Source organism: Psammomys obesus, unplaced genomic scaffold (genome assembly GCF_907164565.1).
Source record: "Psammomys obesus unplaced genomic scaffold, mPsaObe1.curated_primary_1811, whole genome shotgun sequence".
NCBI lineage: Eukaryota > Metazoa > Chordata > Mammalia > Rodentia > Muridae > Psammomys > Psammomys obesus.
The window spans coordinates 609,456-633,930 of record NW_026594014.1 but is presented as its reverse complement, the minus strand read 5'-3'; the positions used below and the strand labels follow the sequence as shown (position 1 = coordinate 633,930).

General features: G+C 54.0%; 4 protein-coding genes across 9 annotated transcripts; 2 read left to right on the top strand and 2 right to left on the bottom strand.

Moving 5' to 3' along the window:
* Positions 1-735: 735 nt before the first annotated feature.
* Positions 736-8,437, top strand: Alkbh7 (alkB homolog 7). 2 transcript variants are annotated; one of them, XM_055617710.1, is made up of 5 exons: positions 736-959; positions 1,790-1,963; positions 2,068-2,192; positions 2,357-2,552; positions 6,327-8,437. In XM_055617710.1, exons 1-4 carry the CDS (start codon positions 756-758, stop codon positions 2,517-2,519), a joined length of 666 nt encoding a protein of 221 aa, XP_055473685.1. In that variant the 5' UTR covers positions 736-755; the 3' UTR covers positions 2,520-2,552; positions 6,327-8,437. The 2 variants fall into 2 exon arrangements, with proteins under 2 accessions (XP_055473685.1, XP_055473684.1); XM_055617709.1 differs by lacking the exon at positions 6,327-8,437 and having other exon boundaries at positions 2,357-2,786.
* Pspn (persephin) lies at positions 2,825-3,377 on the bottom strand. The gene is made up of 2 exons (XM_055617712.1): positions 3,227-3,377; positions 2,825-3,141 (listed from the first exon to the last, which is right to left on the bottom strand). Exons 1-2 carry the CDS (start codon positions 3,375-3,377, stop codon positions 2,825-2,827), a joined length of 468 nt encoding a protein of 155 aa, XP_055473687.1.
* Gtf2f1 (general transcription factor IIF subunit 1) lies at positions 5,660-14,450 on the bottom strand. Of its 5 annotated transcripts, none has more exons than XM_055617706.1 (13): positions 14,124-14,450; positions 13,990-14,039; positions 13,676-13,748; positions 11,321-11,514; positions 10,621-10,791; positions 9,260-9,444; positions 6,930-7,083; positions 6,791-6,849; positions 6,598-6,717; positions 6,399-6,472; positions 6,182-6,320; positions 5,973-6,063; positions 5,660-5,888 (listed from the first exon to the last, which is right to left on the bottom strand). In XM_055617706.1, the coding sequence occupies exons 1-13, from the start codon at positions 14,133-14,135 to the stop codon at positions 5,684-5,686; spliced, it is 1,527 nt and encodes a 508-aa protein (XP_055473681.1). In that variant the 5' UTR covers positions 14,136-14,450; the 3' UTR covers positions 5,660-5,683. The 5 variants fall into 5 exon arrangements, with proteins under 5 accessions (XP_055473681.1, XP_055473682.1, XP_055473679.1 ...); XM_055617707.1 differs by having other exon boundaries at positions 13,990-14,036; XM_055617704.1 differs by having other exon boundaries at positions 6,791-6,852; positions 14,124-14,449.
* Positions 14,451-14,770: 320 nt separating this feature from the next.
* LOC129684543 (adenylate kinase isoenzyme 1-like) lies at positions 14,771-24,469 on the top strand. Its single transcript, XM_055617742.1, has 6 exons — positions 14,771-14,856; positions 15,567-15,766; positions 17,614-17,727; positions 22,735-22,929; positions 23,444-23,576; positions 24,393-24,469. The coding sequence occupies exons 1-5, from the start codon at positions 14,796-14,798 to the stop codon at positions 23,510-23,512; spliced, it is 639 nt and encodes a 212-aa protein (XP_055473717.1). The 5' UTR covers positions 14,771-14,795; the 3' UTR covers positions 23,513-23,576; positions 24,393-24,469.
* The last annotated feature ends 6 nt before the right edge of the window (positions 24,470-24,475 follow it).

Here is a 24,475-nt window from a genome sequence, read left to right as displayed (position 1 = left end):
TGCAGGTTCCAAAGGCAGGCTGGAGCCAGAAAGAATGGTAGGGCAATTTTTATGGAATTTTAGTAAAGATGGAAGCTGAGGATTGGGTTTGTAGATAAAAAGGGCAATTGGACCAGTTTATTCATGGGAGAGAGGCAGGAGCCAGTGCCTTGTCAAATGAGGACTTGCAGGAGTCGCTTTTCTGCTTGCACTGAGAGTGCGGGTCCGGGAACCAAACAAGCCAACGTGCCTTAACTGCTGAGCCATCTTCCTAGACCCAGCCAGATGTTACTTTATTAGAGGGGTGTGGAACTGGACTACTGTTCTGGCTTTTTAATTCACAACCTTTGAGGTGCGGATTGTATTAATTGGTATTATTTTTTGGAACGTCTTATTTTTTTATCTTGCGGCCAGCATCTCCTGTAGTTGAGGCTGGCCTCAAGTGGTAGTCAGTGCTGACCTAGGAGTTGTTATCCTCGCTCTCCACCAGGGTGTGCTGTGCGACAGGCCGTACGTGTGTGTGATCGGTTGGTTGAACTTCTAACCTTGGCTTTGCCCCACGTGACCCCGAGGTCCGCACCTCGGGAACCTGGGTGGAACTTGCTCAGGGCCGAGAGGCGGGGCCCGCAGTAGACCGACTCGTGATACAGCTAATAGGATGTGAGTGTGTTCTCGTGTCCAATAGCGTGGGGGAGGAGGCGGGCTGGGAGCTAGTGGGAGAGCCAATAGCGGGCTCGCGGGGGCGTGGCCCGGCTTGCCCCAGTCATCTCACGAAGATGGCGGGCAGCGGGAGGCTGGCGCTGCGGGCGTTCTCTGGGTGTGGCTGGGTGCGCGGCTCGGACCCTGCCGTGCTGAGCCGCCTGCGCAGCGAGGCCTTGGTGCTGCCCGGCTTCCTGAGCCAGGCGGAGGAGGACACGCTGACCCGGGAACTGGAGCCCCAACTGCGGCGACGGCGCTATGAGTACGACCACTGGGACGCGGTGAGTGGGCGGGTCCGAGGCGGGGCGGAGAGCTACGGCCACGCCCACTGGGACAGTGAGTGGGCGGGGCGGGAGGCCCGGAGTATCCCCTGGCCGCGGTGAGGGGCGGGTGCCTCGGCAGGCGCGGCCAAGCTGGGCACGGTGTGTTAGGGACAGGTTCGGGTGGGACGGGGTGGTCGTGGGTGGGAGGGAGCCGGGCTGCTCCGGTAAGGGACGTGGCGGGTGTTGGGCAGCTCGGGAGGGACAGAGGTCGGCACGCCCTGTGGGACAGGGCTGATCTTGATGCCAGAGTTGAGTCCAGGGGAGGGCTGGCAGCTCGGGTGTCGGGGGTGGGACTTAGAACAGATTAAGGACGCGGAGCCAGGGAAAGTGGACAGGAGGGTTGCGCTCAGGGGAGGTAGAGCAGTGCAGTGTTCCAGTGGGAGCATATCACTCGTGGGCTTCATTGGGAACGGGAGCTGTGTGTGGGGCTGGGCCTGGAATCAAAGGGAGGACTTTGGGGAGCACTAAGGAATGGGCAGGGAGGGCAAGGAGGTCACTTCAGACTGAAGTTCTGGAGCTGAGGGGTGTTGATAACAAGATTAGGGAGAGAAAGCAGACTCAGGAGAGTGCCAGCAGTTGGGGTCTCACTAGGGTCTTGAGTGGGCCAAAACCGACAGAACTGAGGTGGCCACTGGAAATTGGAGCCTGGAGACCAGGTTGAGACCTCGCTGAGCCAGCTTAAAGGCTGGACTGTGAGTTCAAGCTGGAAAGACTGCCTGCGATGTGTCCTTTGTGTCTCATTTCCCTGTCCTGGAAGTTCCCAGTCATGCCCTGAGCTCTCTGTCCAGGCTATCCACGGCTTCAGGGAGACAGAGAAATCCCGATGGTCCGAAGCAAGCCAGGCCATCCTGCAGCGGGTCCAGGTGGCTGCCTTTGGCCCTGACCAGACCCTGCTATCTCTGGTCCACGTGTTGGACCTGGAACCTCGAGGCTACATCAAGCCCCATGTTGACAGTGTCAAGGTGGGCAGAAGGCAGCCCCTCAGAACTCCCAGATAGAATGTGGGTGGGGCAGCAGGGCAGATTGGAGCCTGACCCCCCACACACACACTGTAACCCTCATTCAGTTCTGTGGATCTACCATCGCCGGCCTTTCGCTGCTGTCCCCAAGTGTTATGAAGCTGGTGCACACCCAGGAACCTGAGCAGTGGCTGGAACTGTTGCTGGAGCCAGGTTCTCTCTACATTCTAAGGTACAGCCTAGCCTGGGAGCCCCAGATGAGGCCAAGTGTTTCTCACATCTTGTTTCTGATCTCACAGCAGAGGATGGCACCTCCACCACTCAGAAAAGCAATGCTGAAGGGACAGGGGACAGGACTTTCCTCCACCTCCCCCCTCAGCCTGTCTCTTCTTGCAGGGGTTCAGCCCGATACGACTTCTCCCATGAGATTCTTCGAGATGATGAATCATTTTTCGGGGAGCGCCGGGTCCCTCGGGGCCGACGCATCTCAGTGATTTGCCGCTCCCTCCCTGAGGGGATGGGGCCAGGAAGGCCAGAGGTGCCACCCCCAGCCTGCTGACCTGTGTGCCGATTCTCTGGATATGTGAATGAGGTAGGAAAAAAAGAGTATCATGGCCGCTTTCATCTGCAAGGCCGGGCCTCTCAAGAGACACCGAAGGTGTCAGGACTCACACAGCCTGGTGCTGCCAGGGTGAACTCCATCACACACACTCCTAAGGCCATGAGAACAATTCTTTTATTGCATTCATTGCTGAGAGCCAATCACAAGTCCCTTTGCTTTTTATCTTTGCCTATGCAAGTTTCCAATAAATGTCACCTGAGCCCAGGCTGCCTCATGCTTGTGAGACACAGGGCTGGCCACCTTCAGCCACCACAGCCACAAGCAGTGGCTGAGAGCTGAGGCAGCTGTTGCCAGCGGTGACGATCGTCCAGGAAGGTCACATCAGTATAGCTGGTGGGCTGGCAGCAGGGTCGGCCGTGGGCTCGACCCTGCCCTCGCAGCCGGGCCAGCACCAGGCTGTGCTGGGTTCGGGCCTCTCGGGGACAGCTGCCAGCACAGTATCGGAAGATGACCTTCTCCTCTGAGGCATAGCCCAGGCCCAGCTCAGCCACAGGCAGGGTCAGGCTCCACAGCTGGCATGGACCAGCCAGGGCTCTTGGGAGGCGGACATGGTTATTACCTGGTGTGGGGAAGAACACGATGATGAAGCAAAGGGGAGCTTGAGAGAAGGAACTGGGGAGTCAGAAGGCCCCAGGAATTCTTACCCCGATGGGGATTCCAGGTCCCTTTAGTCTCTGCCATCTCCTCGGATGAGCGGTCATCTGCCACAGGAGCCTCTTGAGCATCAGCAACCCAGCCGAGGCCCAGGTGCAAGGACAGGAGTAGAAACATGATTGGAAGTCTTCCTGCAGCCATTGTGACAGGCAGGTCCCAGGATGCCGAGACCCTAGTGCCCCGAATTTATTCCCTGCCGAGCCTGGGGGTTAAACTTACTGCCAGCACCGTGGCCAAGGGAAGCCACTAGGGTCCCACCCACCTTGTCCCCACACCCTCACCTCTAAGAATTGATGGCTCACCCACCCAGACATTCCATAGAACCATATCCGACTCCCCTGACGCCCCTGATTTATGAGTGTCCTACCATTAGCCAGAAGTAAGCCCTGAGCTGGCTACCAAGCTGTGTTTCCGCCCAACCTGCTGTCAGTGGGAGAAGTACAGAGGGTTCCAGGAAGGGCCTTGTTACAGGCCTGGTGCTGGAGTGTGGGCCATGTGGGGTTGATAGGGACTGGGAAGGGCACCCATCCATCTCGGCTTCAGCCAGGATTAAGACATCATGCCCCTGTCTCCGGACCTGGCTGAGCCAGCATCAAAACAGGAAAAGGGAGAGGCTAGAGGATGGCCCCAGGGCTGGGACTCCTGTTCTGGGGAGGTCAACCTAAGAGCTGGAGCTACAGATAGTCTGGGTTTTGGGGCATCAGAAACCAAGAGGCTGGAGTTTGCTGCGTCTCCTACGAGGCAGCAACAAATCATTCCCTGAAGGTCACAGATTCTGTGGACTTCTGAATCCATGAGACCCAGCAGATGAACACAGGCAACAAGCCGAGGACTTGGGAGATGCTTGGTGTGGGTGCATGGGGGTCCTTCGTGCTCAGGAGGCTGGGGCAGGACTGCTGAGGGTGAGGCCAGCATAGGCTAGTACAGTGAGCAGTGAGCAGGTACAAGCCCTTGCCACAGGGCTGAACACATGAGAACTGCAGAATCCACACAGTAGGGGAGAGCGAACTTCAAAAGTTGTCTTCTGACCACCATGTCCCATGCGCATGCTGCATAGCCACCCCAGACGCTCACGCATGCACACACACAATATCTTTTTTAAAAGGCACAAGTGGTTGGAGTTGAATCTGTAGAATGCTTGCTAAGCATGTATGAATAAGCTCTGGGTTCCATCTAAAGCACAGCCTAAACTGACATGATGGTGTATGCCTGTCGTCTCAGCACTGGGGAGGCTGAGGCAGGAGGATTACCAGTTCAAGGCCAGCCTGGGCTATATGAACCGTCTCAAAAAGGAAAAGAAACACAATGGCTTTCAAATGTGACTTGTCTGTCATCCAGAAACTATTGAACTAGGTGAACTAGGTTCCCCTGAACTCACAGTTCTGCCCGTAGCCACCGGTGCATACCCTGCCTGCCCTTAGATGGGTGGCACCTCAAGCCCAGGCCCAAAGGGCCAGCAAAAGGCTGGGCAGGGATGCTCAGTGAGTAGGAACATTCCTACAATCACCAGCCAGGGGTGGCAGGAGTGGGAGTGAGTTTCCACTGGTGTCCAGCTGCCGGTGAGAGGAAGCTCTTGCTTCACCCAGACTGCTCAGGACCCGGCTTTCAAGGTAGCAGCTCAGGCCAAGTACCAATCAGCCATGTCACTATCCAAGAATGTAAAGCACTCTCTCCCTGAACAACGCCTGCTGGCCTGGAAAAGATATACTGCTGGGCCTGTCAGGAGATAAGGGGGACCCCAGGAATGTCACCTGGGAATGGAAAACAGCATCCAGGTGCCAATGCCAGAAATAGGTTTAAATTCCAGTGACCGAAGGGAAGTGCCCAAGCTGGGAACTGCCAAGTTCTCAGTGGCCAAGGCTATATGCAGGGCAACTTAACTGTCATCCTGGCATTTGAGTCCAGGCTAGCCTAGGCTACACAGCAAGACTCTCCCTCAAAAGACAAAGTAAAAGAGCCATGCCTGTCAGTGGTGCGTGCCCATCACCCCAGCACTGCAGAAGTGGAGGAGGATCTGAGGCCAGCCTCAGCCACAGCAGCAAGAGGACAATGGCTGAAACTACTAGAGTAGCAGGTCTGAGTCCCGGCATTTCACTTGTGCTGTACCGACAGCAGAGGCCCAGCCTGCACTCCTGGAGGACTGCTGGAAGCTGAGCACTTCCAAACACCAGCCCACCACAGACCCCACACAACACAATGATACAAGGGAGAGACACATGCTTGCTCGAGAGTGGGGACCCTACCGAGAATCCTCCAAGGAGGGGCTGGGGCGTGGTCAGGGATAGGAACCCCCACCTTCACCCAGAATACCCCAGTGAAGGGTCAGGGCAGAGATGCTAAAGCGTGCACAGGGGACAAGCTGGCTATGGACTGAGGTCTTGGGTGCCTCATGACTCCATGAGGTGGCAGTGATGACACACACGCTGGGTCTGTTCTCTTTATTGGTGTCACTCTTTGAGGGAGAAGTGCATCTTGTCAGCGATCATCTTGCGCTCGGGGTTGAGGCGCTTGAGGATCTGGGCCAGCACATTCACGGTCTGCTCGCTGCTCAGCCCGGTCTTCTTGGTCTGGAACTTTTTCAGCAGGTCCTTCGTGGTCATGGGCTTGCGGGTCAGGTAGCGGCGCACAGCCTCCTCTGTCACCTGGATGTCACTGGAGGGAGGGAGGGAGGCTCTGGTCACATAAGAGTCTTTTGAGCCAAGTCCCACCTGTGTTTCTGCTCCTGTGTGAACGTACCCGCCGCTGGGTGTGGACTTCCCAGACAGGCTCTGCGGACCCGTGTCCATCCGCAAACGCTTGGCTGCTGGAGTCTCATTTGTCCGCTTCCCTGTTGGAAAGAGTAATGTCAGGTCTGGGGGAGTCCACATCGGGGACACCAGGTGTACAGAAGGATATGGCTGCCGGCAGCTCCGCTCCCTCCAGGGACAGGCTTTCTGGGCACTCACCCTGCTCCAGCTTGCTGGCTGCAGCCCGCAGGGTGGAAGAGGTACTTGCAGCTTCTGCGCTGGGAGTTCCAGGCCGGCTGGTGCCCTTTGAGCTTCCCCCTGATGGCTTCCGCTCCCTCTTGGGGGGTGTCTTCTTCTTCTGCAGAGGTCGTGATGTGAGTCTGAAGGCTCAAACCTCATTCCCACCCAAGCCCCCCCGGGCCCTGCCTTCCCTTACCGCCATGAACAGCGCTGAGGAGGTCTCACTGTCAATGTCGCTCTCCTCTGAGCTATCTGACTCATCACTGCTGTCTGCACAGACCAGAGAAGGATCGTAAGCAGAGACCCTAGAGCCCACCCTCCCAGCACCTTCTGCGAGTGGGTCCAGAAGAGGAGGGCGCTGTCCATTGTCCACCAGCACTGAACACCCCATCTACCTTTCCTGCGTTTCTTCTCTTGTGGGGTATGGACCTTCTTCTCTTCCTCCTCCTCCTTGTCTTCCTCAGGGGGCTTCTCCTCCTCACTCTCCTCACTGCTCTCACTCTGCTCATCCACACCTGGGGACACAGATATGAGAGGCAACTCTCCAGCAGACTCCCACCTCCCAGCTGGTCCCCAACTGACACCTACCCTTGGGACCATCCTCCTGCTGGGGCACTTTGGGCTTGCCCTCCGTCTCATCCGGAGAGCTGCTGTAGGGCAGAGAAGGGTGTGAGTCTGTGAAGCCGGTGGCCGTGGGCCTGCTTCCCGCTTGCCTCCCCTGCCTCACCTGGAGCCATCAGACATGTAGTCTACCTCCTGGCCCTCAAAGTCCCCATCGTCACTGTCCTCAAAGGCCTCGTCATCTGAGCCCTTCTTCTTTTTCTTCTTCCTGCCTGCCTTGGTCAGTGGGGCCTTTTTCTTAGCCTTGGAGGTTCTATTGCCTGTGAATGGAAAGCGATGTAAGAGGGGCTCAGACTGGATGAGCCCAGAGCGTTGCAGGATAGGCGGGGGCTCTACCGAAGCCACACCCCCAGGGAGGTTCTAGGCAGATGCTGTGCCCTGAGCAGCATTCGCCACCTAGCCAGGAACTCTAACGTGATGCCATGTGCATCGTTATCCTCAAGGACTGACAGTCAAGGCCACAGTCACTGACATCTGACACTTTTATAAAGGATCTGAGCATGCAGCGCTATAGGGACATGAGGACTCACAGTCACCAGGAGAGAAAGGCAGGAATTCTGTCGAGGTTAGTTACATTAACCTGATCCAAACTAGAGTCATCCAAGAGGAAGGAGCCTCAATTGAGAGCACTGCTCCATAAAATCAGGCCATAGTGACCCTGTAGGTTCTTTTCTTCCTTTTTTTCCTAGACAGGGTTTCTCCGTGTACCCTTGGCTGTCCTGGACTCACTTTGTAGACCTTGACCTCACAACAATCCGCCTGCCCCTGCCTCCCAGAGCACTGGGGTTGCGGGCCTGCGCCACTGGCCAGGTTACTAATTTTCTTAGTGATTGACGGGAGCACCCAGCCCATTGTGGGTGGTGCCATCCTTGGGCTGGCAGTCCTGGGTTCCACAAGAATGGGCATGCCCGTAATCCCAACACTCTGCGAAGCAGAGGCAGGTGGATCTCTGAGTTAGAGGCCAGCATGGTCTGCAAAGTGAGTCCAGGACAGCTAAGACTACACAGAGAAGCCCTGTCTCAGAGAAAAAAAAAGAAGAAAGCAGCAAACTGAGCAAACCACGGAAGCAAGCCTGTAAGCAGCACCCCTCCAAGACCTCTTTTTCAGCTCCTTCCTCTAGGATCCTGCCCTGTTTGGGTTTCCGGGCTGACTTCCTAGAACAGTGCTATGGAAGTGTAATTAAACTTTTTCCTCCCCAACTTTCTTTGATCATAGTGTCATATCACAGCAACAGTAATCCTGACTAAGACAGATTTGAAATCATTCCAAAAGTCATTATGGTGATGGATGTTCAACTCTACAGCAAAAACATACATGTGAGATTTTACTTTTCATATGAAGCCTTGGTTTGTAGTCCAGGCTTGCCCTGAATTAATGAATCTCCTGCCTCAGCTTCTTCAGTGCTGGGGTCCCAGGCCTGTGCCACCAAAGACAGCTTTCTGAAGGAGTCTTACAGGTTGCTGATTTGCAGTATAAGTAGTACATAAATACAAACTGTGCCTCAGGTGGGGACACAACCTAGAGCGGTGATTCTCATCCTTCCTAATGCTGCAACTCTTTATTTAACACAGTTCCTCATGTGTGACCCCCAACCATAAATCCACTTCATTGCTACTTAGTGACTGTGATTTTGTTGTTATAATACAGCTGTCTAATATGCCAGTGCTGTGACCAAACGGGGCTCTAGGTGGGCACAGCACCCTGGCTCCACCCCAGCCCTCACTGAGGGAGCCTATGTGGCCCCCCACTACATACCTGTGGGGTGTGGGGAAAGGGCTCTCCACCTCTGAACTATCCAACTAGTCCTTTGGGGGTTTTATTTTTTGTGGTTTTGTGGTTTTTTTTGTACATGGGGTTTCTCTGTATCTGTGACTATTCTGGAACTTGCTCTGTAGACCACATGAACTCACAGAAATCCACCTGCCTCTGCCTCTGAGTGCTGGGATTATAGGCGTGTCACCAACACCTGCTCTAGCCCTTTGCTTTTTTAAGATAGGGTCCGTGTAGCCAGACATGGCTGGCTGTGAACTGTGGAGCCTCCTGCCTCAGACCTTTTGCGTTCTTGGATCACTGCAGCACGCCAGCCTGGCATGGTTTTTCATGTGTTAGATCTTGACAGGGAGCCTGTACCTGAGGTTGAGCAAATTCTAAGAGAAAGTAGAAAGCTAGCCTGGGCAGATATCCCTCCTGTTCAAGTAACTAGCCCACTGCCCTCACCCTACTCCACCAGTACTGCTACTTAGACACAGAAACCCTATAGCTATGCTCACACAGGCCCATGTGAGCTGCAGCACAGCACCCGAAACAGTCAAGCAAACAGATCCCATGGGATTCTGTAAAGGGCCACTCATAGAGTGACCATGTGTCTGGAGCTTCCCTGGTAGCCTTAATTCAGCATGGCTGTATTTGAACTAAGTCCTCTGGGTCCCTGCTCACCCTCTTCGCCACTGGCATCGCTGGCATCGGAGGACATTTCCAGGTCGTCCTCTAGGTCATGGATGCGCAGCTCACTGGGCTTCTTTCGGCCACGCTTCTCCTTCTCCTCCTCCTCTTCATCCTGGTCTTGGTCCTTGAGCCGCCGCTGCTGCATGATGCTGAAGTGGTTCAAGACCTTGTTCCTCCTGCAAGTGGGGACAGTGGACAGTGGCTGAGTACACAGCAAGGGGGGTGAGGGGGACAGTGAGGGAGCGGCCTGGCCTAGTGCACAGCGAAGGGGATGAAGAGGACAGCTTGGGCAAGGAGGACGGTGGAGAATGGCCAGGGCACTCAGGAGGGCACCTCTCCTCCAGAGAAACAGGTGGGCATGACAGGACGACGTGCATAAGGCATGCACGCTGTGGGGGGCTAAGGCAGAAAGACCCTGCAAGGCACACAGAATGCTATAGGCCAACCAGCCCCCAGCCAACCAACCAGAAACAAAACGAAAAGGGCAGAGCATGCAGCCTGAGCCATTTCAGACCTCCGAATCTGGAAATGTTATAGGGTGAGCTCTGAGATGGCCTCAGGTCTGTGTGTACCTAAGCCCCTGGGAGCCTCACATCTTAGCTCTCCAGGCTCAGGGTCTGTTCCCAGCAAAAAAAAAAAAAGTTTTTGTGGTGTGTGTGTGTGGATGGGGACTGGTGAGATAAGATCTCTGTATTTTCCTGAGTGTCTTGGTACTCACTCTGTAGAACAGGCTGCCCTTGAACTCAACAGCGTGCTGGGATTACAGGTGTGCACCATCATACCTGGCAAATTCCCGGGTGTTTTGGACCAGACCTCATAAAACCCTAGCTGGTCTCAAACTTAATACAGCAGAGCACGACTTGAACTCCTGCTGCTCTTGTTGCCACCTTCTGAGGACTAGGGTGACATGCACTACCCCACCCTGCATCCTCACAATTCATCTCATGACTCATTAGAGAAGGGGTAGCCGGAGTCACGCTGAGCAAGGAGCTGTCATGCTCGGAGTAAGACTAAGCATCGGGGAGAGGCTGCTGTTGCCATTTCAATCCTGGCTCCTTGGGAAGCTGCACTGCAGCGTCCAGACTTGTGGGCAGGCACAGAGCCTCCCCAGCATCTCTGTCCAGCTTCCCCACATCCACCTTCTCTGCCTCCCAGGCTAGAACTGAGGCAGTTGCCAGCAGGAGGCGCCTCCCTGGACCCCCAGGCTGTGCCTATCTGCGGTACCAGCCCTCAGTTGCCAGGCCAGGGACTCAGGTGAGCCAGGTCTGCCCAAGCTAGCACTTGGGCAGACAGCTGCCAGCACCGGATGGGCTTGCTCCAAGGGTGTCTGCACTCTAAGCCTCTCGGCTCACCTTTCCCACTCCTCCTCGGCCTCCTCGGCAGTAAGTGTGCGGTGTCGGGCCAGGGGTGTGAAGTTGTACCAGTTCTGCACGGGAAAGGCCTCGAAGGCACCGTCGGCACACTGTGTGAAGATGTAGTAGGCCGTGTTCTCTGTCACCCCGCCCTTCTTTATGCCCTTGAACCTGTGGAGAGCCTAGGTCAGGTCATGGCCCTACCCACAGGGCCTGCTGCACCACCATCCCCACCCGCCCCTCCACAGCACCCATGTGGGCTCTCCTAGGGATGCCAGGGACAGAAGGGCCTGGGTCACCATCTCCTTAGCCCAAACCATCACCCAGCCACCTGGGCGCCATGTTGGCTGTGGATTCTGCTCCTAGCCTATAACCCAGCCTGGCTACCGAGGGCCACACGACATCAGCCTCCAGCCATCCCGTCACTGAATGACCGTGCAGAGGCCGTGTCACTGGCGCTATCAGACTCCACCCTGTTTGCCATGAAGTGCTCTCTCCCACAGGGTAAGTGTCACGGCCACCTCTGGGCTGGTGAGCCAGGCCAACAACACCCAGCGGCTTCACCTCCAAAATCAAATTTTAATAAGGGAGGTGGTACTGGGACCCCCAATCTGGTGGGAACAGACCCGAGAAGATGCCCAAACTGTGCATGTGTGAGAGACACGCACACTGGCCCCTCCCTACCATCAGCACCACTCACTTCCTGCCCGATTTGCCATTGACACGGAGGAGCCATGGTTGGTCCTCAGGCCGGAACTCCTTGAGGACGATGCCGTACTTCTTCCGGCGTGCCTCCTCCCTGAGCTTGCGGTTGAATTCGCTGCCTGCGCCGGACTCTGGCATCTCCTCCTCCTGGTAGATCTTCTTGTTGCTCAGATCTCGCTCCAGGCGGGCCTGCAGGAGCAGGAACACCCTGTCTGTCTCCCTTTGTGCTCCCAGCAGACCCCATGTGGCAAAAGGGCAGGCATTCGAGCACCTGCTCACTCTGCCCAGAGACAGGGCCATGGAGATGGCTCAGTGTGCGCAGTACCTGGCTCACAAACATGAGGAACGGGAGTCTGGACCTGCAGTACCCACGGACAAAGCTGGGCATGGCAGTGTATATCCGAGACCCCAGGAAGAAGGTGTAGACGGGAGAGTCCCTGAAACTCACAGGTCAGCAAGTCCCAGGTTCAGTGAGATACCCCAACTCAAAAAATAGTGTAGAAAGCCTGTGAGATGGCACCTGCTGCCAAGCCTGAGGCTTGCTTGAGTTCAAGCCTCAGGACCCACATGGAAGAAGGTAAGAACGAACGAACTGCAAACCATTCTCTGATCTACAAACTGTATCATTCTTACACCTGGAACCCAACAGATGTCATGGAAATAATAAGGTAGAGAGTGATGAAGGAAGACACCTGAGGCTGACTGTGGCCTTGACAGGCACATAGCAGACACACAGAAAGGATTCTGGCCAGCTTGGCACAGTGGTGCAAGCTGTAATCCCATCACTCAAAGAGGCAGAAGCAGGAGGATCTCTGGAGGATCTCTGTGAGTTCAAGGCCAGCCCGGTCTACAAAGTGAATCCAGGACAGCCATAGCTACATAGAGAAACCAAAAACGAGCAACAAAAACTTCTGGCCACAAGGAATATGGTAGTCCAGTAAAACAGCCTGGTCCATGAGATCACAGAGACAGGTACAACACTAAAGACGAGGGTCCACCTGGGAGAGGCTCAGGAGCAACCCACACAGAGACAGTGACATTCTAGTAGAGCACCCGAAAGAGTGGACAGTTTAAAACTCTGGCCTTTGGCGCTGGGAGAGAGGGAGCAGAGGTTAAGAGCCCTGGCTGCTCTTCCAGAGGTCCTGAGTTCAAACCAGCAACCACATGGTGGCTCCCAACCATTTATGGTGAGATCCTGTGCCCTCTTCTGACCTCCTGGCTCACATGCAGGCAGAATATAATAAAGAAATAACAAAATAAAAACAAGATGGTTCTTTAAAAAATAAATACACTCTGGCCTTTAATTTTCTTTTTATTCTTCTTATTTTTTTAATCTAAAGAATCTTGTTATGTAGCCCAGGCTGGCTCCAAACTTATGCTCCCTGGTGCTAGGGCATTAGTACCGGTGGCTGTAGCTGTCTTGTGTTCTGGTTTTATTCTTTTGAGACAGGATCTCACTGTCTAGCCAGGCTGCTCTGAAATTCACTATGCAGACCAGGCTGGCCTTGAACTCAGAGATCCACCTGACTCTGTTGCTCAAGTGCTGGGATTAAAGGTGTGTGCAGAGCCAGGCATGGTGGCACCCACCTGTAATCCCAGCACAGGAGAGATGGAGGCAGCCAAAGCTACACAGAAAAAACCAGTCTCCAAGAAAAAAAAAAAAAAAGGCGGGAGGAGGTGCCACCACAACCAGCTGGCTTTATCTTAAAACACAAACTTTTAAAACTGTATTTTTTTGTGACATTATGCATGCCATGGCATACTTGTTAGGTCTGCGGACAAACTTGGAGAGTCAGGTCTTCACAGGGTGAGACATCCTGCTCCCCAGTACTTTACTATTTGTTTTCAAGACAGGGTTTCTCTGTGTAGCCCTGGCTGTCCTGGACTCGCTTTGTGGACCAAAGAGAACTGACCTCAAACTCCTAGAGTTTGCCTCTGACTGCCAATGTGCTACCGCGCCTGGCTTACTTTATTTTTAAGGCATGGTCCATGGATCCTGGGCTTCACTTGAGCCTACTCTGGTGAGTGCCTACCCCTCTCCAGTGCCAGGATGAATGACAGCAGTGTGCCACCACACCCGGCATGGGTGCTGCCGAGGCGCAGCTTGACCTCCTGCATGCTGGGTGAGTGCTGTCAGCTGAGCCACACCCCCAAGCATGCTTTTTCTTTTCTTTATGTTGCCCAGGCTGGTCTAAAACACTCAGTCTTTCTGCTTCTGCCTCCAAACGGTTGGAAACACACAGGTCTGCTGGAGTTACAGGTATGGGCACCATCGTTTCGGAAAAGTAATGCCGCAACCACCAACCCGGGGCTAGCCCCCTGCCCCAGCCACCCAGAATTACAGACTTACCTGGTTCCAGGTAGCAAAGTTGACTTTATCAGCTGCATTAAAAGCCATTATGTTGTATTTTTTGGTTGTGTTCCTGGAATGGGCAAGACACTATTGAGTCTATTGCTTACTCAGTCACAAATCCATGATTACACCCTTGAAACAGGACAAAGTCACCGACCCTAACATTAATTATCAAGGTGTATCGGTTCCTGTGTCTTGCACCGGGAGGAGGGGGCGAGGGGGGGGCAGGGCCGGTCTTTCGTGCGCTGCCCCATGGCCTGGAGGGGAACACCACGGGGCGGAGGTACTGGTGTGAATGGACAGGGACTTACTTGGGGACCCGGACGACATACTCGGTGACATTCTGGCTGCCGGGGCCCTGCTGAGAGAGAACCGATCTGTGAGACGAGGAGAGGCCCCGGGGTCTGTCCTGCGACACCCCCATCCCCGCCTCATTAATACTCACTAGAGCCGCCATGGCCGTCGCTCAAGCGGTTTCGGGTCGGCTTGGGCCGGATAATCTTCGCTGTGTCCCTCGGTCCCGAAGAAGGCGCCTTTCGCGGGTGTACTGTGATCCTCTGCTTTGGATCTCCAAACCCTTAAGTCTCCCAAAACGCTGGGAGAGGAACAAACCAGACCCAACTCTCTGCGCATGCGTCACAGCCTGACCCGGAAGCAGAGCTGCCGCACCAGGACGGCAGCTCTCTCCGTACCCAGATTAAAGCCTCTCCAGAACTGAGAGAGGTGAAGCTACCTTCTGCTGCGCTCTCTCATACAGCTCGGATAATTTAATCACGGCGCGGGGCACGCCCCGTCGCGACGTCATGACGCCAGCACCGCGTAGCATTCTGGGTAGTGTGGGAATAGAGTCTTCTGGTGGGCGCGTCCTCAGCACTCTTGGGCATGCGTAAGAGTGCCCAAGAAGCAGGCGCGGAGGCCGCGTTGCCATAGCAACACAGGCCCGCTCTGCGGGATGGCTCTCAGGGACCCTCTGGGGCGGGTCTGGGATTCCGTTTTCTCTGCATCCTGGTGTCTTGGGAATCCCGGGCATCTTGCAAAATGAGCCCGTTGTGACGTAGAGAGAAACCGAGGGGTCAGGGTAGAGACCCGGCCCCGCGTACCTGGGCATGCAGGCGGGATGGGTCTGTGCGAGTCCTCGCTGCCCCAGATCGGCAGAGCTCTGAGGCCCCGGGAGAAGGGTAACGCCCCGGGAGAAGGGGTGGTTGGTTTACAGGGGACAACGGAAAGGGGAGGTGGGTCGGATATCCCCACCATTGGTTGATGTCTTTGGGATATAACGAGAGAGGAGCCAGTCTCCGAAAACGGAAATTACAGCTGTGTTGGGAAGGATCAGAGAAAGGGGGCTGCGGGATGTTTGGGAGTTGGATTAGCAAAGGAAAAGGGAGACACAGACATTGAACCATAAACTACTGACTCCGCAGATGTGGCTGGTAGCGGAGACCTTCATTGCCTCATGAGGGGTGGGGGGGCGGGAGCCGTGCCCCTCGAGTTACAGAGGCTGGCTACAAAGACCACAGCGAGTAGAAAGCGAGAAAGAACCGTGGCTGACTGTGGAGGACATGAGAGTCTGAGGCAGGGAGAGGAAAGGGCAAGAAAGCTTTTACCTCAGCACGCCTGGGAGTGGTGTGGCTAGAGGGACAGGTAGGCAGGATGGAACCGACCGCACGGTGGGCGGAGCAGGGCGCCCTGGGTGAGTTTAAGACCATCCTCTTTCATTATCTGTCATTATGTTAAATGGGCTGAGGGAGTCGCTGGAGCGCTTCAAGGAGGTCTGTGCAAATGGCCAGGGGCCTGCTCAGAATCCCATCAATGGCGTCCTGCAGTACGAGGCCAGGGTGCCCTAAGGACACACGCTAGTACCCACTCTTTCTTCCCTGAACACCCATAGAAGCCCTGAAGAACCGTCTGATCATCTTCGTGGTGGGGGGCCCAGGCTGCGGGAAAGGGACCCAGTGCAAAAATATGGCTGCCAAATACGGCTTCTGCCACGTGGGGCTGGGCCAGCTGCTGCGGGAGGAGGCTCAGAGGAGCACCCAGCGGGGCCGGCAGATCCGGAACATCATGCAGCAAGGACTCCTGGTGCCCATGGTGAGAGTTCGAGGGAGAGGGTGGCCGGCCGGCAGAACAGCCTCCAGGAAGCCAGGCTCTCCTGGCCCAGCCACTGCTTTGCTGTGCCGACACTGTCATTATCTGAAAAGGCTGTGAGGATGTGGTGGTTAAGGGCACTGGCTGCTCCTATCCAGAACCTGGGTTTGGTACCCAGCACCCAAAATGGCGGCCAGCAACTATAACTCTCCTTCCGGGGTTTCTGGTTCTCTCCTGAGGGCTCTGCATACAGGCAAACACTCATACCAAAAGACAACAAAACAAAACAAAACAAAACAAACAAAAAACAAAAGGCACTCACATAGCATGCACCACGTCCTGTCCTGTCCCTAACACTGAAAAAACTGGGTGCAAGCCGGGAGAACCCAGCCCTTGGGAGGCAGAGTCAGGAGGATGAGGAGTCCCTGGGGTATCCTTGATTACACAGACAATCCATACCAGGGGCCAGAGAGATGGCACAGTGGGTGAAGGAACTTAACAGCTAAGCCTCACAACCTGAGTTCAATCCCTGGGACCTTCATGATGACAGGAGAGAGCTGACTCCTTCAGGTGGCACCCACCACCCTTCCCCAAGCAGATAAATAATAAAGAGATCTAATAGCCTTTTCAAAAAGAGCTAATAAATGCATAAGAATTTAGCCTGTGCAGGGCCTGGTGGCACACGCCTTTAGTCCCAGCACTCTGGAGGCAGTGGCAGGCAGATCTCTGTGAGTTCAAGGCCAGCCTGGTCTGCAGAGCTAGTTCCAGGACAGTAAGGGCTACACAGAGAAACCCAAAGAATCTAGCCTGGAATACATGAGGGGCTATCTATGGGGAGGGGGAACAAATAGGGGAGGAAGGGAGGGATAAAGAAAGCCAGATGAAGTGGCAAGAACACCTGCCATCCCAGTAACTGGAAGGCTGAACCAGGAAGATGGGGAGTTTGAGGTCAGCCTGGGTTACACAGACCCTAGTTAAATAAATTACTTAAACAAAGCAACTGCTGTACCCACATAATCAGTGGACCCTACTGAAAATGTACAGGGAGCAAATTGCTGAGCAGACACTTCCTCCCTTACACAGCAAAGTATAGCCATTTGCCTAGAACTGATGGTGTGTGAGGTAAGCTGTCGGGCAGAGCCTGACAATGTCTGATGGGCAAGGTGGGGCATGCCTGCACCTGGGGAGCTGGGGGCAAGAGAAGGCAAAGGTCACTGGACTTGGCAGCTCACACCTTTAATCCCCATGCTTGGGAGACAGAGGCAGTTGGAGCTCTGACCCTGAAGCCAGCATGGTCTACAGAGTGAGTTCCAAGCCAGCCTGGACTAAGTGAGGCTCTCTCTAAAACAAAATATGAGGTCTGAGAGCCTAGTTCCGTGAACAACGGTTTGCCTAGTATTTGTGAGGCCTTGGGCTCAGTGTAGGGGTGTGAATGAGGGTTGGAGTAACGGGAAGGAAGATAAAAGAGCCAAGCACTCGGAAGGCAGACGAAAGGGAGTCTCTGAAGTGAGGGCCAGCCTGGGCTACATGCCTAGCTGCTGCTGAGGCGGATCAGCTGCTACAGTAGACATGCGTTTGATTTCCAGGTGGCTTGCGACTGCTTGTAAATCCAGCCCCAGCAGCGTCCTACATCTGTGGCCAGTGAGGCACCTCCATCCACCTGAACATATGCCAACACAGACATACACACAATCAAAAATATCCCAAATGATTTCAAAAGCACGCAAGCACAAAGGAAGCCAGCGTTTCAGGTGCTGGGTCCTGTTTCTCTGATGATGAAGCTCCTGGCCTCTCTGGAGGGGCGGGGCCCCCTAGGGTACTGTCCTGAGTGCATGCCCTTTCCTTCCCAGGCTCTCATTCTGGACATGGTCAGTGACAACTTGTTGTGTCATCCTGAAAGCCCAGGCTTCCTCATCGACGGCTTCCCCAGAGAGCTGGAACAGGCCAAAGAGTTTGAGCGGCTTGTGAGTGACCTGCCCCCAGAGCCAGACCATCCTTGTGTGTGCCCTCCCTGTGTGGAGGTTCCAGGCCACGCTCTCCACCTCCCATAAAACCCTAGTGGGTGTCTGTCTCCCAGCCTCAGCATTGGGTGTCTTGTCTCCCAACGCTGAGGCTGGGAGACGGGCCCTTCCTTCCTTTCCTCCTCTCCCCTCCCCACTCTCATATAGCCTCCACTGATCTCAAACTCTGTAATGTAGGAGAGGCTAACCTTGAACTCCTGATCTTCCTTTCTCCACCTCTGGGGTGCTGGGATGGCAGGCCTGTGCCACCACACCTGGTTTGTGTGCTAAGGGTGGAGCCGGAGGTTTGGGCATGCTGGGCAAGCCCCCTACCCACGTGCCCCGCCCAGCCTGCACATTGGATTAATTTTTATGGATCAGTAACGAGAATAGAGGCACACACCTGTCATCCCAGCACTTGGATCCTTTGAGGCAGGAGAGCTGTGATTTCTGGGCCAGCCTAGGCTACATATGGAGTTCAGCTGGGAATTCCACAGAAAGATCCTGCCTCAAACAAACAGTAAAAATTGGACAAAAAAAAAAATTTGAACAAAACAGAGGCTCAGCAGGTAAGAGCGCTTTCTGCTCTTGTGGAGGACTTGAGCTCAGTCCCTAGCTTCTCTAGGATGGCTCATTCCACCTGTGACTCCAGCTTTAGGGGATCTGATGCCCTCTCCTGGCCCCTCAGGCTTCTGTGTGCATAAGCTCACCAGGCAAATGCTCACACACACACACACATCTTCTTTAAAATCTTAAAGTAGGGAACCATCGAGGAAGGCACCGAGGCGGGCTGACCTCTGGCCTCACACTCACCAACACATGCATGAGAAGAAAACTTGGGATGCTGATGGTACCAGCCCGTGGAAGATTCCAGAGCGTGAATTTATCCATGCGGAGTGTTGCCAATGGGCTCAGGAAGCATTCACACTGCTGTTGCCATGGGGACGCGCAGGACCCACGTTACCAAGCCAGTGGGGCTTAGGGAAAGCCAGGAGCTGTGCGGCAGAAGCAGCCCCCTTGTTTAAATACGGTCACAGTTTCTTAAAGCGTGAAGCCGTGCAACCCAAAGGGAGCTGCGGGCTGGAGTGAGGGACCGGAGCAGCCTCGGTCCTGAGCTTGCAGACATTTGCTCAGTGTTCAGTGTCCCATGTAGCCCAGGTTAGCCTCCAACTCTTCAAGTACCTAAGGATGACCTTGAGAGGTCGATGTTCCTGCCTCCACTTCCCAGTGCTGGGCTGACAGAAGTAAGACCGCACTGGCCAGCTGGCTCGTATTTTTTTTTTTTTTTCTTGTTTCTGGAGAGAGTATCTATGTAGCCAGGCTGACTCGGAAGTCCCTGCAGGCGTCCTGACGGCTAAGAACACAGGCACGCGTCAGCATAGCAGGCTGGACAGACAACAGTTAAGGCCTTGCTTTTTGATATTTAAATTTATGGATATGAGTGTTTTGCTTGCATGCGTGTATGTCCACCGCAGACATGTCCGGTGCCCTTTGTGGTCTAGGTCTAAAGATGGCGTTGGATCCCCTGGAACTGAATTTAGGATGGCTGTGAGCCCTCATGTAGATGCTGGGAATGAAATCCAGGTCCTCTCTGAGGACAAGTATGGATCTCCAAGCCATGGTGCAGCCCTAACTGTGCATGGGTGCACTCTGTGACACCCACACAGAATGCATCTTTTCTGAGACAGGGTTCCTCTGTGTAGCCCTGGTTGTTCTGGAACTAGCTCTGTAGACCAGGTTGGCCTCAAATTCTGCCTCTGCCTTCTGAATGCTGGCATTAAAGGCATGTGCCACCACTGCCTAGTTGATTTTTTTAAAGTGTATTTTATTACATTGGTGATCTTCCTTCATGCGTGTCTGTGTGAGGGTGTCAGATCTCCTGCGACCGTTAATTATAGACAGTTACGAGCTGCCATGTGGGTGCTGGGAATTGAGCTCGGGTCCTTTGAAAGAACAGCCCATGCTTTTAACCACTGAGCCATCTCTCCAGCCCCGGTTTTTGGTTTTTAAGTGGGGGTTTGGGGTGTGATTCAGGGATGCATTCTGCAGACACAGCTTTGTTTTCCTGGGTTGGATATACTGGCCCTGGTTCCTGCAAGTCCCATGTCCAAACATGAAATGAAGCACATAAAAACATCAGGACTAGAGTACATAGCAGGTAATGGGCTTGTATCCAAGCCTGAGGACATGAGTTTGATTCCTGAACCCACATGGTAGAAGGGGAGAGCTGACTCCTGTGGGGTGTCTGCCACCTCAACACACACACTATGACGTGTGCATGACATGAACAGAATGCATACATGTAAGAAGATATATTTAGGGAAGAAGCTTGCCCCTGTACTGAACCCAGACAAACTTGCTTTGAGCAGAAGAGCTGTGGCAGTTTTATCAGGTGCTCTGGTGAAGTGTGCTTGGGCGAGGTGTGGAGGATATGGGCAGCTTTAGACAATCCCAGCACTGACATCAAGTAGATTCTCTTATCTAAGGTGTCTGAACCTATGGATGACTAGTTGTTAAAAGGAACCAGGAAATACAAGTGTGCCAGCATGGAGCCATGGTCTCCATCCTGTGAGGAAATGCACAGGCCAAACATCTTTAGATAAAAAGATTAAAAAAAAAAAAAAAAAAAAAAAAAAGCTCTTTAGATAAAGGGCTAGGCACCCACCTTTATTCCCAGCATTCAAGAGGTAGAGGCAAGTGAATCTCTTTGAGTTTGAGGCTAGCCTGGTCCACAAAGTTCTAGAACAGCTAGAGCTACACAGAGAAGACTCCCTGTCTCAAAATCAGACAGGAAAAAAATTGAAGAAGGGAAAGAGGAACAATTTTGGCTGGAAAGATGGCTCAGTAGCTAAGAGCAATGCTCTTCCAGAGGACCTGAGTTTCAGTTCCGAGCCATCTTCAGGTGGCTCCATGGGCACCCCACACCTCTGGCCGCTGTGGGCACCAGCACTCATATGTGTAGCACACATAAATAGATATAGACTTAGAAATATGTTTAAAAGGACGAAGAAGGGCCAGTAGGTTAAAATACTTGCTGCCAAGCCTGACAACCTGAGTTCTAACCCAGAATCCACATCAAGGTGGAGGGGAACAGCCTTCGCAAAGTTGTCCTTTGACTTCCCCACAGGCCTCTCCTTTATCCAGTAATAAAGAAAGGAAGAAAGGAAGGAGGAAAGGAGGAAAGGAAGGAAGGAGGGAGTAAAGGAAGGAGGGAGGGAAGGAAGGAGGGAAGGAAGGAGGGAGGGAAGGAAGGAAGGAGGGAGGGAAGAAGGAAGGAATGAGGGAAGGAGGGAGGGGAGGAAGGAGGGAGGGAAGAAGGAATGAGGGAAGAAGGGAAGGAGGAAGGAAGGAAAGACTGAAGGAGGGAAGGAAGGAAGGAAGGATGAAAGGAAGAAAGAAAAGAGGGAAGGAGGGGAGGAAGGAAGGAGGGAAGGAGGAAGGGAGGAAGGAAAGGGAAGGAGGGGAAGACGGAAGGAGGGAAGGAGAGACGGAGGGAAAGAGGGAAGGAAGGAAGGAGGGAGGGATGAAGAGAGGGAGGGAAGGAAGGAAAGAGAGAGGGAAGGAAGAGGATGAACTACCAGAACCATACATGCTGGTGCCACTACTGTTGGAGGTCCAGGCAGAGGTGACTTTGCTGCCTAAAGGGAGGGGCCAGTGAAGGGGCAGCGGCACTTCCCACCACTGCAAATAGAGCCTTAGATAGGTGGGCCTAGGCTCAGGGGAGGGCCTGTGCCTCTCATATTTGTGTGGAAGTGAAGCCCCATTAGTGTCAGCTGAAGGGTGTATGGATGATAAGGACTTGGGTGGTGTCCCTGACCCCAAGGCAAGCAAGAAACCAAGCATGGTGGTGCACAGCTGTCGTCCCAACACTGGACTGGGGATGTGAAGGATCAAGGGTCATCCTGGACTACATAGGGAATACAAGGTTAGCCTTGGCATCATGAGACCCTATTCAAAAGAAAGAGGGAAAATTGGGGGCAGGTGAGGTAGCACATATTCGTTTAGTACCAGGACCTGGGAAACGGAGGCAGGTGGACTTCTCTGAGTTCCTGGCCAGAGAGGAGGAAGGAGAATGAGAGAGGAGGGAGAGAGAAAATAAAATGGTATCAATACTCAGGATGCTGAGGCAGAAGAAATGCAAGTTCAAGGCCAGATTTGTGTATACAAAATGACCTCATCTCAAAAAAAAAAAAAAAGGATTAAAATAAGTAAAATAGAAAACAGCACACCCAGTGTGGCTGAGCACACGTGTGACTGCAGCTTTAGAGGCAGAAAGATCAGAGTTCCATGACAGCTGGGCTGACACGAGGAGACCAATCTTAAAAAGCAAACTTAGGGGTACCCGAGCACCACAAAAACCTAGATGTGGTGTGGGTACTTCACCTCAGCTCTTTATGAGGGAGACAGGATTTAGCCTAAACTACTTGTAAAATTTTAGGCCAGCGAGAGACCCTGCCTCAAAAGACAAGGTTGCAGGCTGGGGAGATGGTTCAGCAGTCAAGAGCATGTATTGTGCCAAGTGTTGGTGGAAGCCTTTACCTTCAGTCTCAGCAACTGGGAGGCAGTGGCAGGCAGGTCTCTGGAAGTTCAAGGCCCTGTAGTTCAAAGGTCGTTCTGTAGACCAGGCTGGGACTCGAATTCAGAGATCCTCCTGCCTATCTCCCGAGTGTTTCGACTAAAGGCCTGAGCCACAATGCTCAGCTCAAAAATGTTTAAAAGAGTATATATTGCTTTTGCAGAAGACTTGAGCTCAGTTCTTAGCATCCACGTAGGCGGCTCACTACTATTTGTACTCTAGCTGCAAGGGACCTGATGCCCTCTTCTGGCCTCCACAAGCACTGGGTGTACACGCTAGCGCAACACACACACACACACACACACACACACACTCCATCAGTAGACTACCCTCCTGGCCTCTTAGGAACGGGTGGAAGGCCCTCTCCTCACCCTCTCCTGTTGGTTGCTGTCTAGGTGGGCAGGGACCCCGACATAGTCATAGTGTTTGACTGCTCCATGGAGACCATGGTGCGGAGAGTGCTACAAAGAGGACGGGTGGAGCACCGGGCAGATGACTCCGAGCCAGCCATCCGCAAGCGTCTGGAGACACACTATACCCTATGTGAGCCTGTTCTGACCTTCTACCAGCAAAAGAACCTTCTGCGCCATGTGGGTACCTGGAAGTGAGCCCTGTTTAGCCAGCTTGGGGTTTGCCATTTTCCCCAGTCTGTAATGAGGGGGATTCCATTTTTTCAGGTGAGCACAGGCTGAGGCCTCATGTAGCTCAGGCTGGCCTTGAACTCATGTAATTCTTACCTCATTCTCACAGTTCCTGAAAGCTACAGTGGGGTCCCCAACACTGCCACCTGCATAGCTGTGAAGCCCTGGCACTGCCCACACATCTGGCTCAGGGTGATTAGCACAAGGGTCTGTAGAAGATAAGGGACTTTGGTGGTGTCCTTATTCCCATTGGAAGCAAATATGGCAGACTGCCTTTTCCTGCTTCCTGGGCCCATACGAGTCTCCACTTTCTTCCATGACACCGGCCCCCAATAATCACTGTCACAGGACCTGGGACAACACCCAGATTGCAAACTTGCTTTCATCAGGGCTTGCCAGAGGGGCTGATGGAGCAGATTGTGCCATGGGCTCCCTCCTGATCCTTTGGCTTCCTCTCCCCTAGATATTGGCTGAAGGAGCCCCTGAAAACATTTTTGCCAAGTGCTGTTCAGTCATTGAGAGTCTGCAGTGAGCCAGGGAGAGGCCATCCTCTGGCTTTACCCACTTCCCCACAGCACACAGGACCCAGACCTGAGGTGAGACCTTGGTGCTAACAGGGCCCCTCATGGGCAGACCCGTAAGTAGCCCAGCTGGAGGGAAACCAACTTCACCTAGAGGCAGCGGTCACTGCTTCGTGTGGACCCTGGTTTGCACAGTCTGAGGGCAGCTTTGGAGAGTGGGTTTTGTCCCTGCTGCTCTAGCCCACAAACCCTTCATCTGGCAGAGAGCTACTGCACCTGGCTTTGGGGCCAGCACTTTCACCTGCTGGGCCACCACCCTGGCCCTGACAGATTTTGATCACAAAAGGGAATTTCACGCCAGACCCAGCACACACCTGTAATCCCAGCACTTGGGGAGGCAGAGGCAGGAGGATCTCTGAGTTGGATGCTAGCCTGGTCTACAAAGCAAGTCCAGGATAGCCTAGGGTACATAAAACCAAACCAAACCAGCCAGCCAACCAAGCAACCACCCCCAAAAACCCAAACCAAACGACAAACCCCACACTGCCTCAGAGCCCTTGGTGCTGTCCACTCTCACAGTATCACTCATCCAGGCCTGGCCTCTACTCTCCAGTACTAGCCACACAGGCTTGTTGGGCCGGTGCCCCAATGGGATGCTTTCACGAGGCAGCCTTAGTGACAAGTGTGGCTACATCCATGGGAACATGAGCCCTGGGGACCGTCCTCAGCGCCTGGTTCCTCAAGCCCCAAAGGGAAGAGTACAGAGATAGCTGGGGCCCTAAAAGGAAAGGCCGTCTCAGGGGCTGCACCCTACTCCCACCTTCCCCACCCTGGTCACTCAACAAAAGGGAGGTTAAGAAAGCACATGCCCACACACGGCCCTCCCCACAGCTTCCTGTCCCTAGTCACCACTACCAGAGTTGTTTCCGACGCCTGGATAGCAGCAACACACATCTGCTTTGGAAGCCTACTTG

Excerpts from the sequence above, each read along its gene's own strand:
- Alkbh7 (XM_055617710.1), top strand. The coding sequence starts at position 756 with ATGGCGGGCAGCGGGAGGCTGGCGCTGCGGGCGTTCTCTGGGTGTGGC. Across the intron at positions 1,964-2,067 it reads CCCATGTTGACAGTGTCAAG|TTCTGTGGATCTACCATCGC; the intron begins GTGGGCAGAAGG and ends ACCCTCATTCAG. Across the intron at positions 2,193-2,356 it reads GGTTCTCTCTACATTCTAAG|GGGTTCAGCCCGATACGACT; the intron begins GTACAGCCTAGC and ends CTCTTCTTGCAG.
- Pspn (XM_055617712.1), bottom strand. The coding sequence starts at position 3,377 with ATGGCTGCAGGAAGACTTCCAATCATGTTTCTACTCCTGTCCTTGCAC. Across the intron at positions 3,142-3,226 it reads GACCTGGAATCCCCATCGGG|GTAATAACCATGTCCGCCTC; the intron begins GTAAGAATTCCT and ends TCCCCACACCAG.
- Gtf2f1 (XM_055617704.1), bottom strand. Across the intron at positions 11,515-13,675 it reads ACTTTGCTACCTGGAACCAG|GCCCGCCTGGAGCGAGATCT; the intron begins GTAAGTCTGTAA and ends CTGCTCCTGCAG. Across the intron at positions 6,321-6,398 it reads CCTCAGCGCTGTTCATGGCG|AAGAAGAAGACACCCCCCAA; the intron begins GTAAGGGAAGGC and ends CGACCTCTGCAG.
- LOC129684543 (XM_055617742.1), top strand. The coding sequence starts at position 14,796 with ATGGGTCTGTGCGAGTCCTCGCTGCCCCAGATCGGCAGAGCTCTGAGG. Across the intron at positions 14,857-15,566 it reads TCTGAGGCCCCGGGAGAAGG|AAGCCCTGAAGAACCGTCTG; the intron begins GTAACGCCCCGG and ends GAACACCCATAG. Across the intron at positions 17,728-22,734 it reads CCAAAGAGTTTGAGCGGCTT|GTGGGCAGGGACCCCGACAT; the intron begins GTGAGTGACCTG and ends GTTGCTGTCTAG.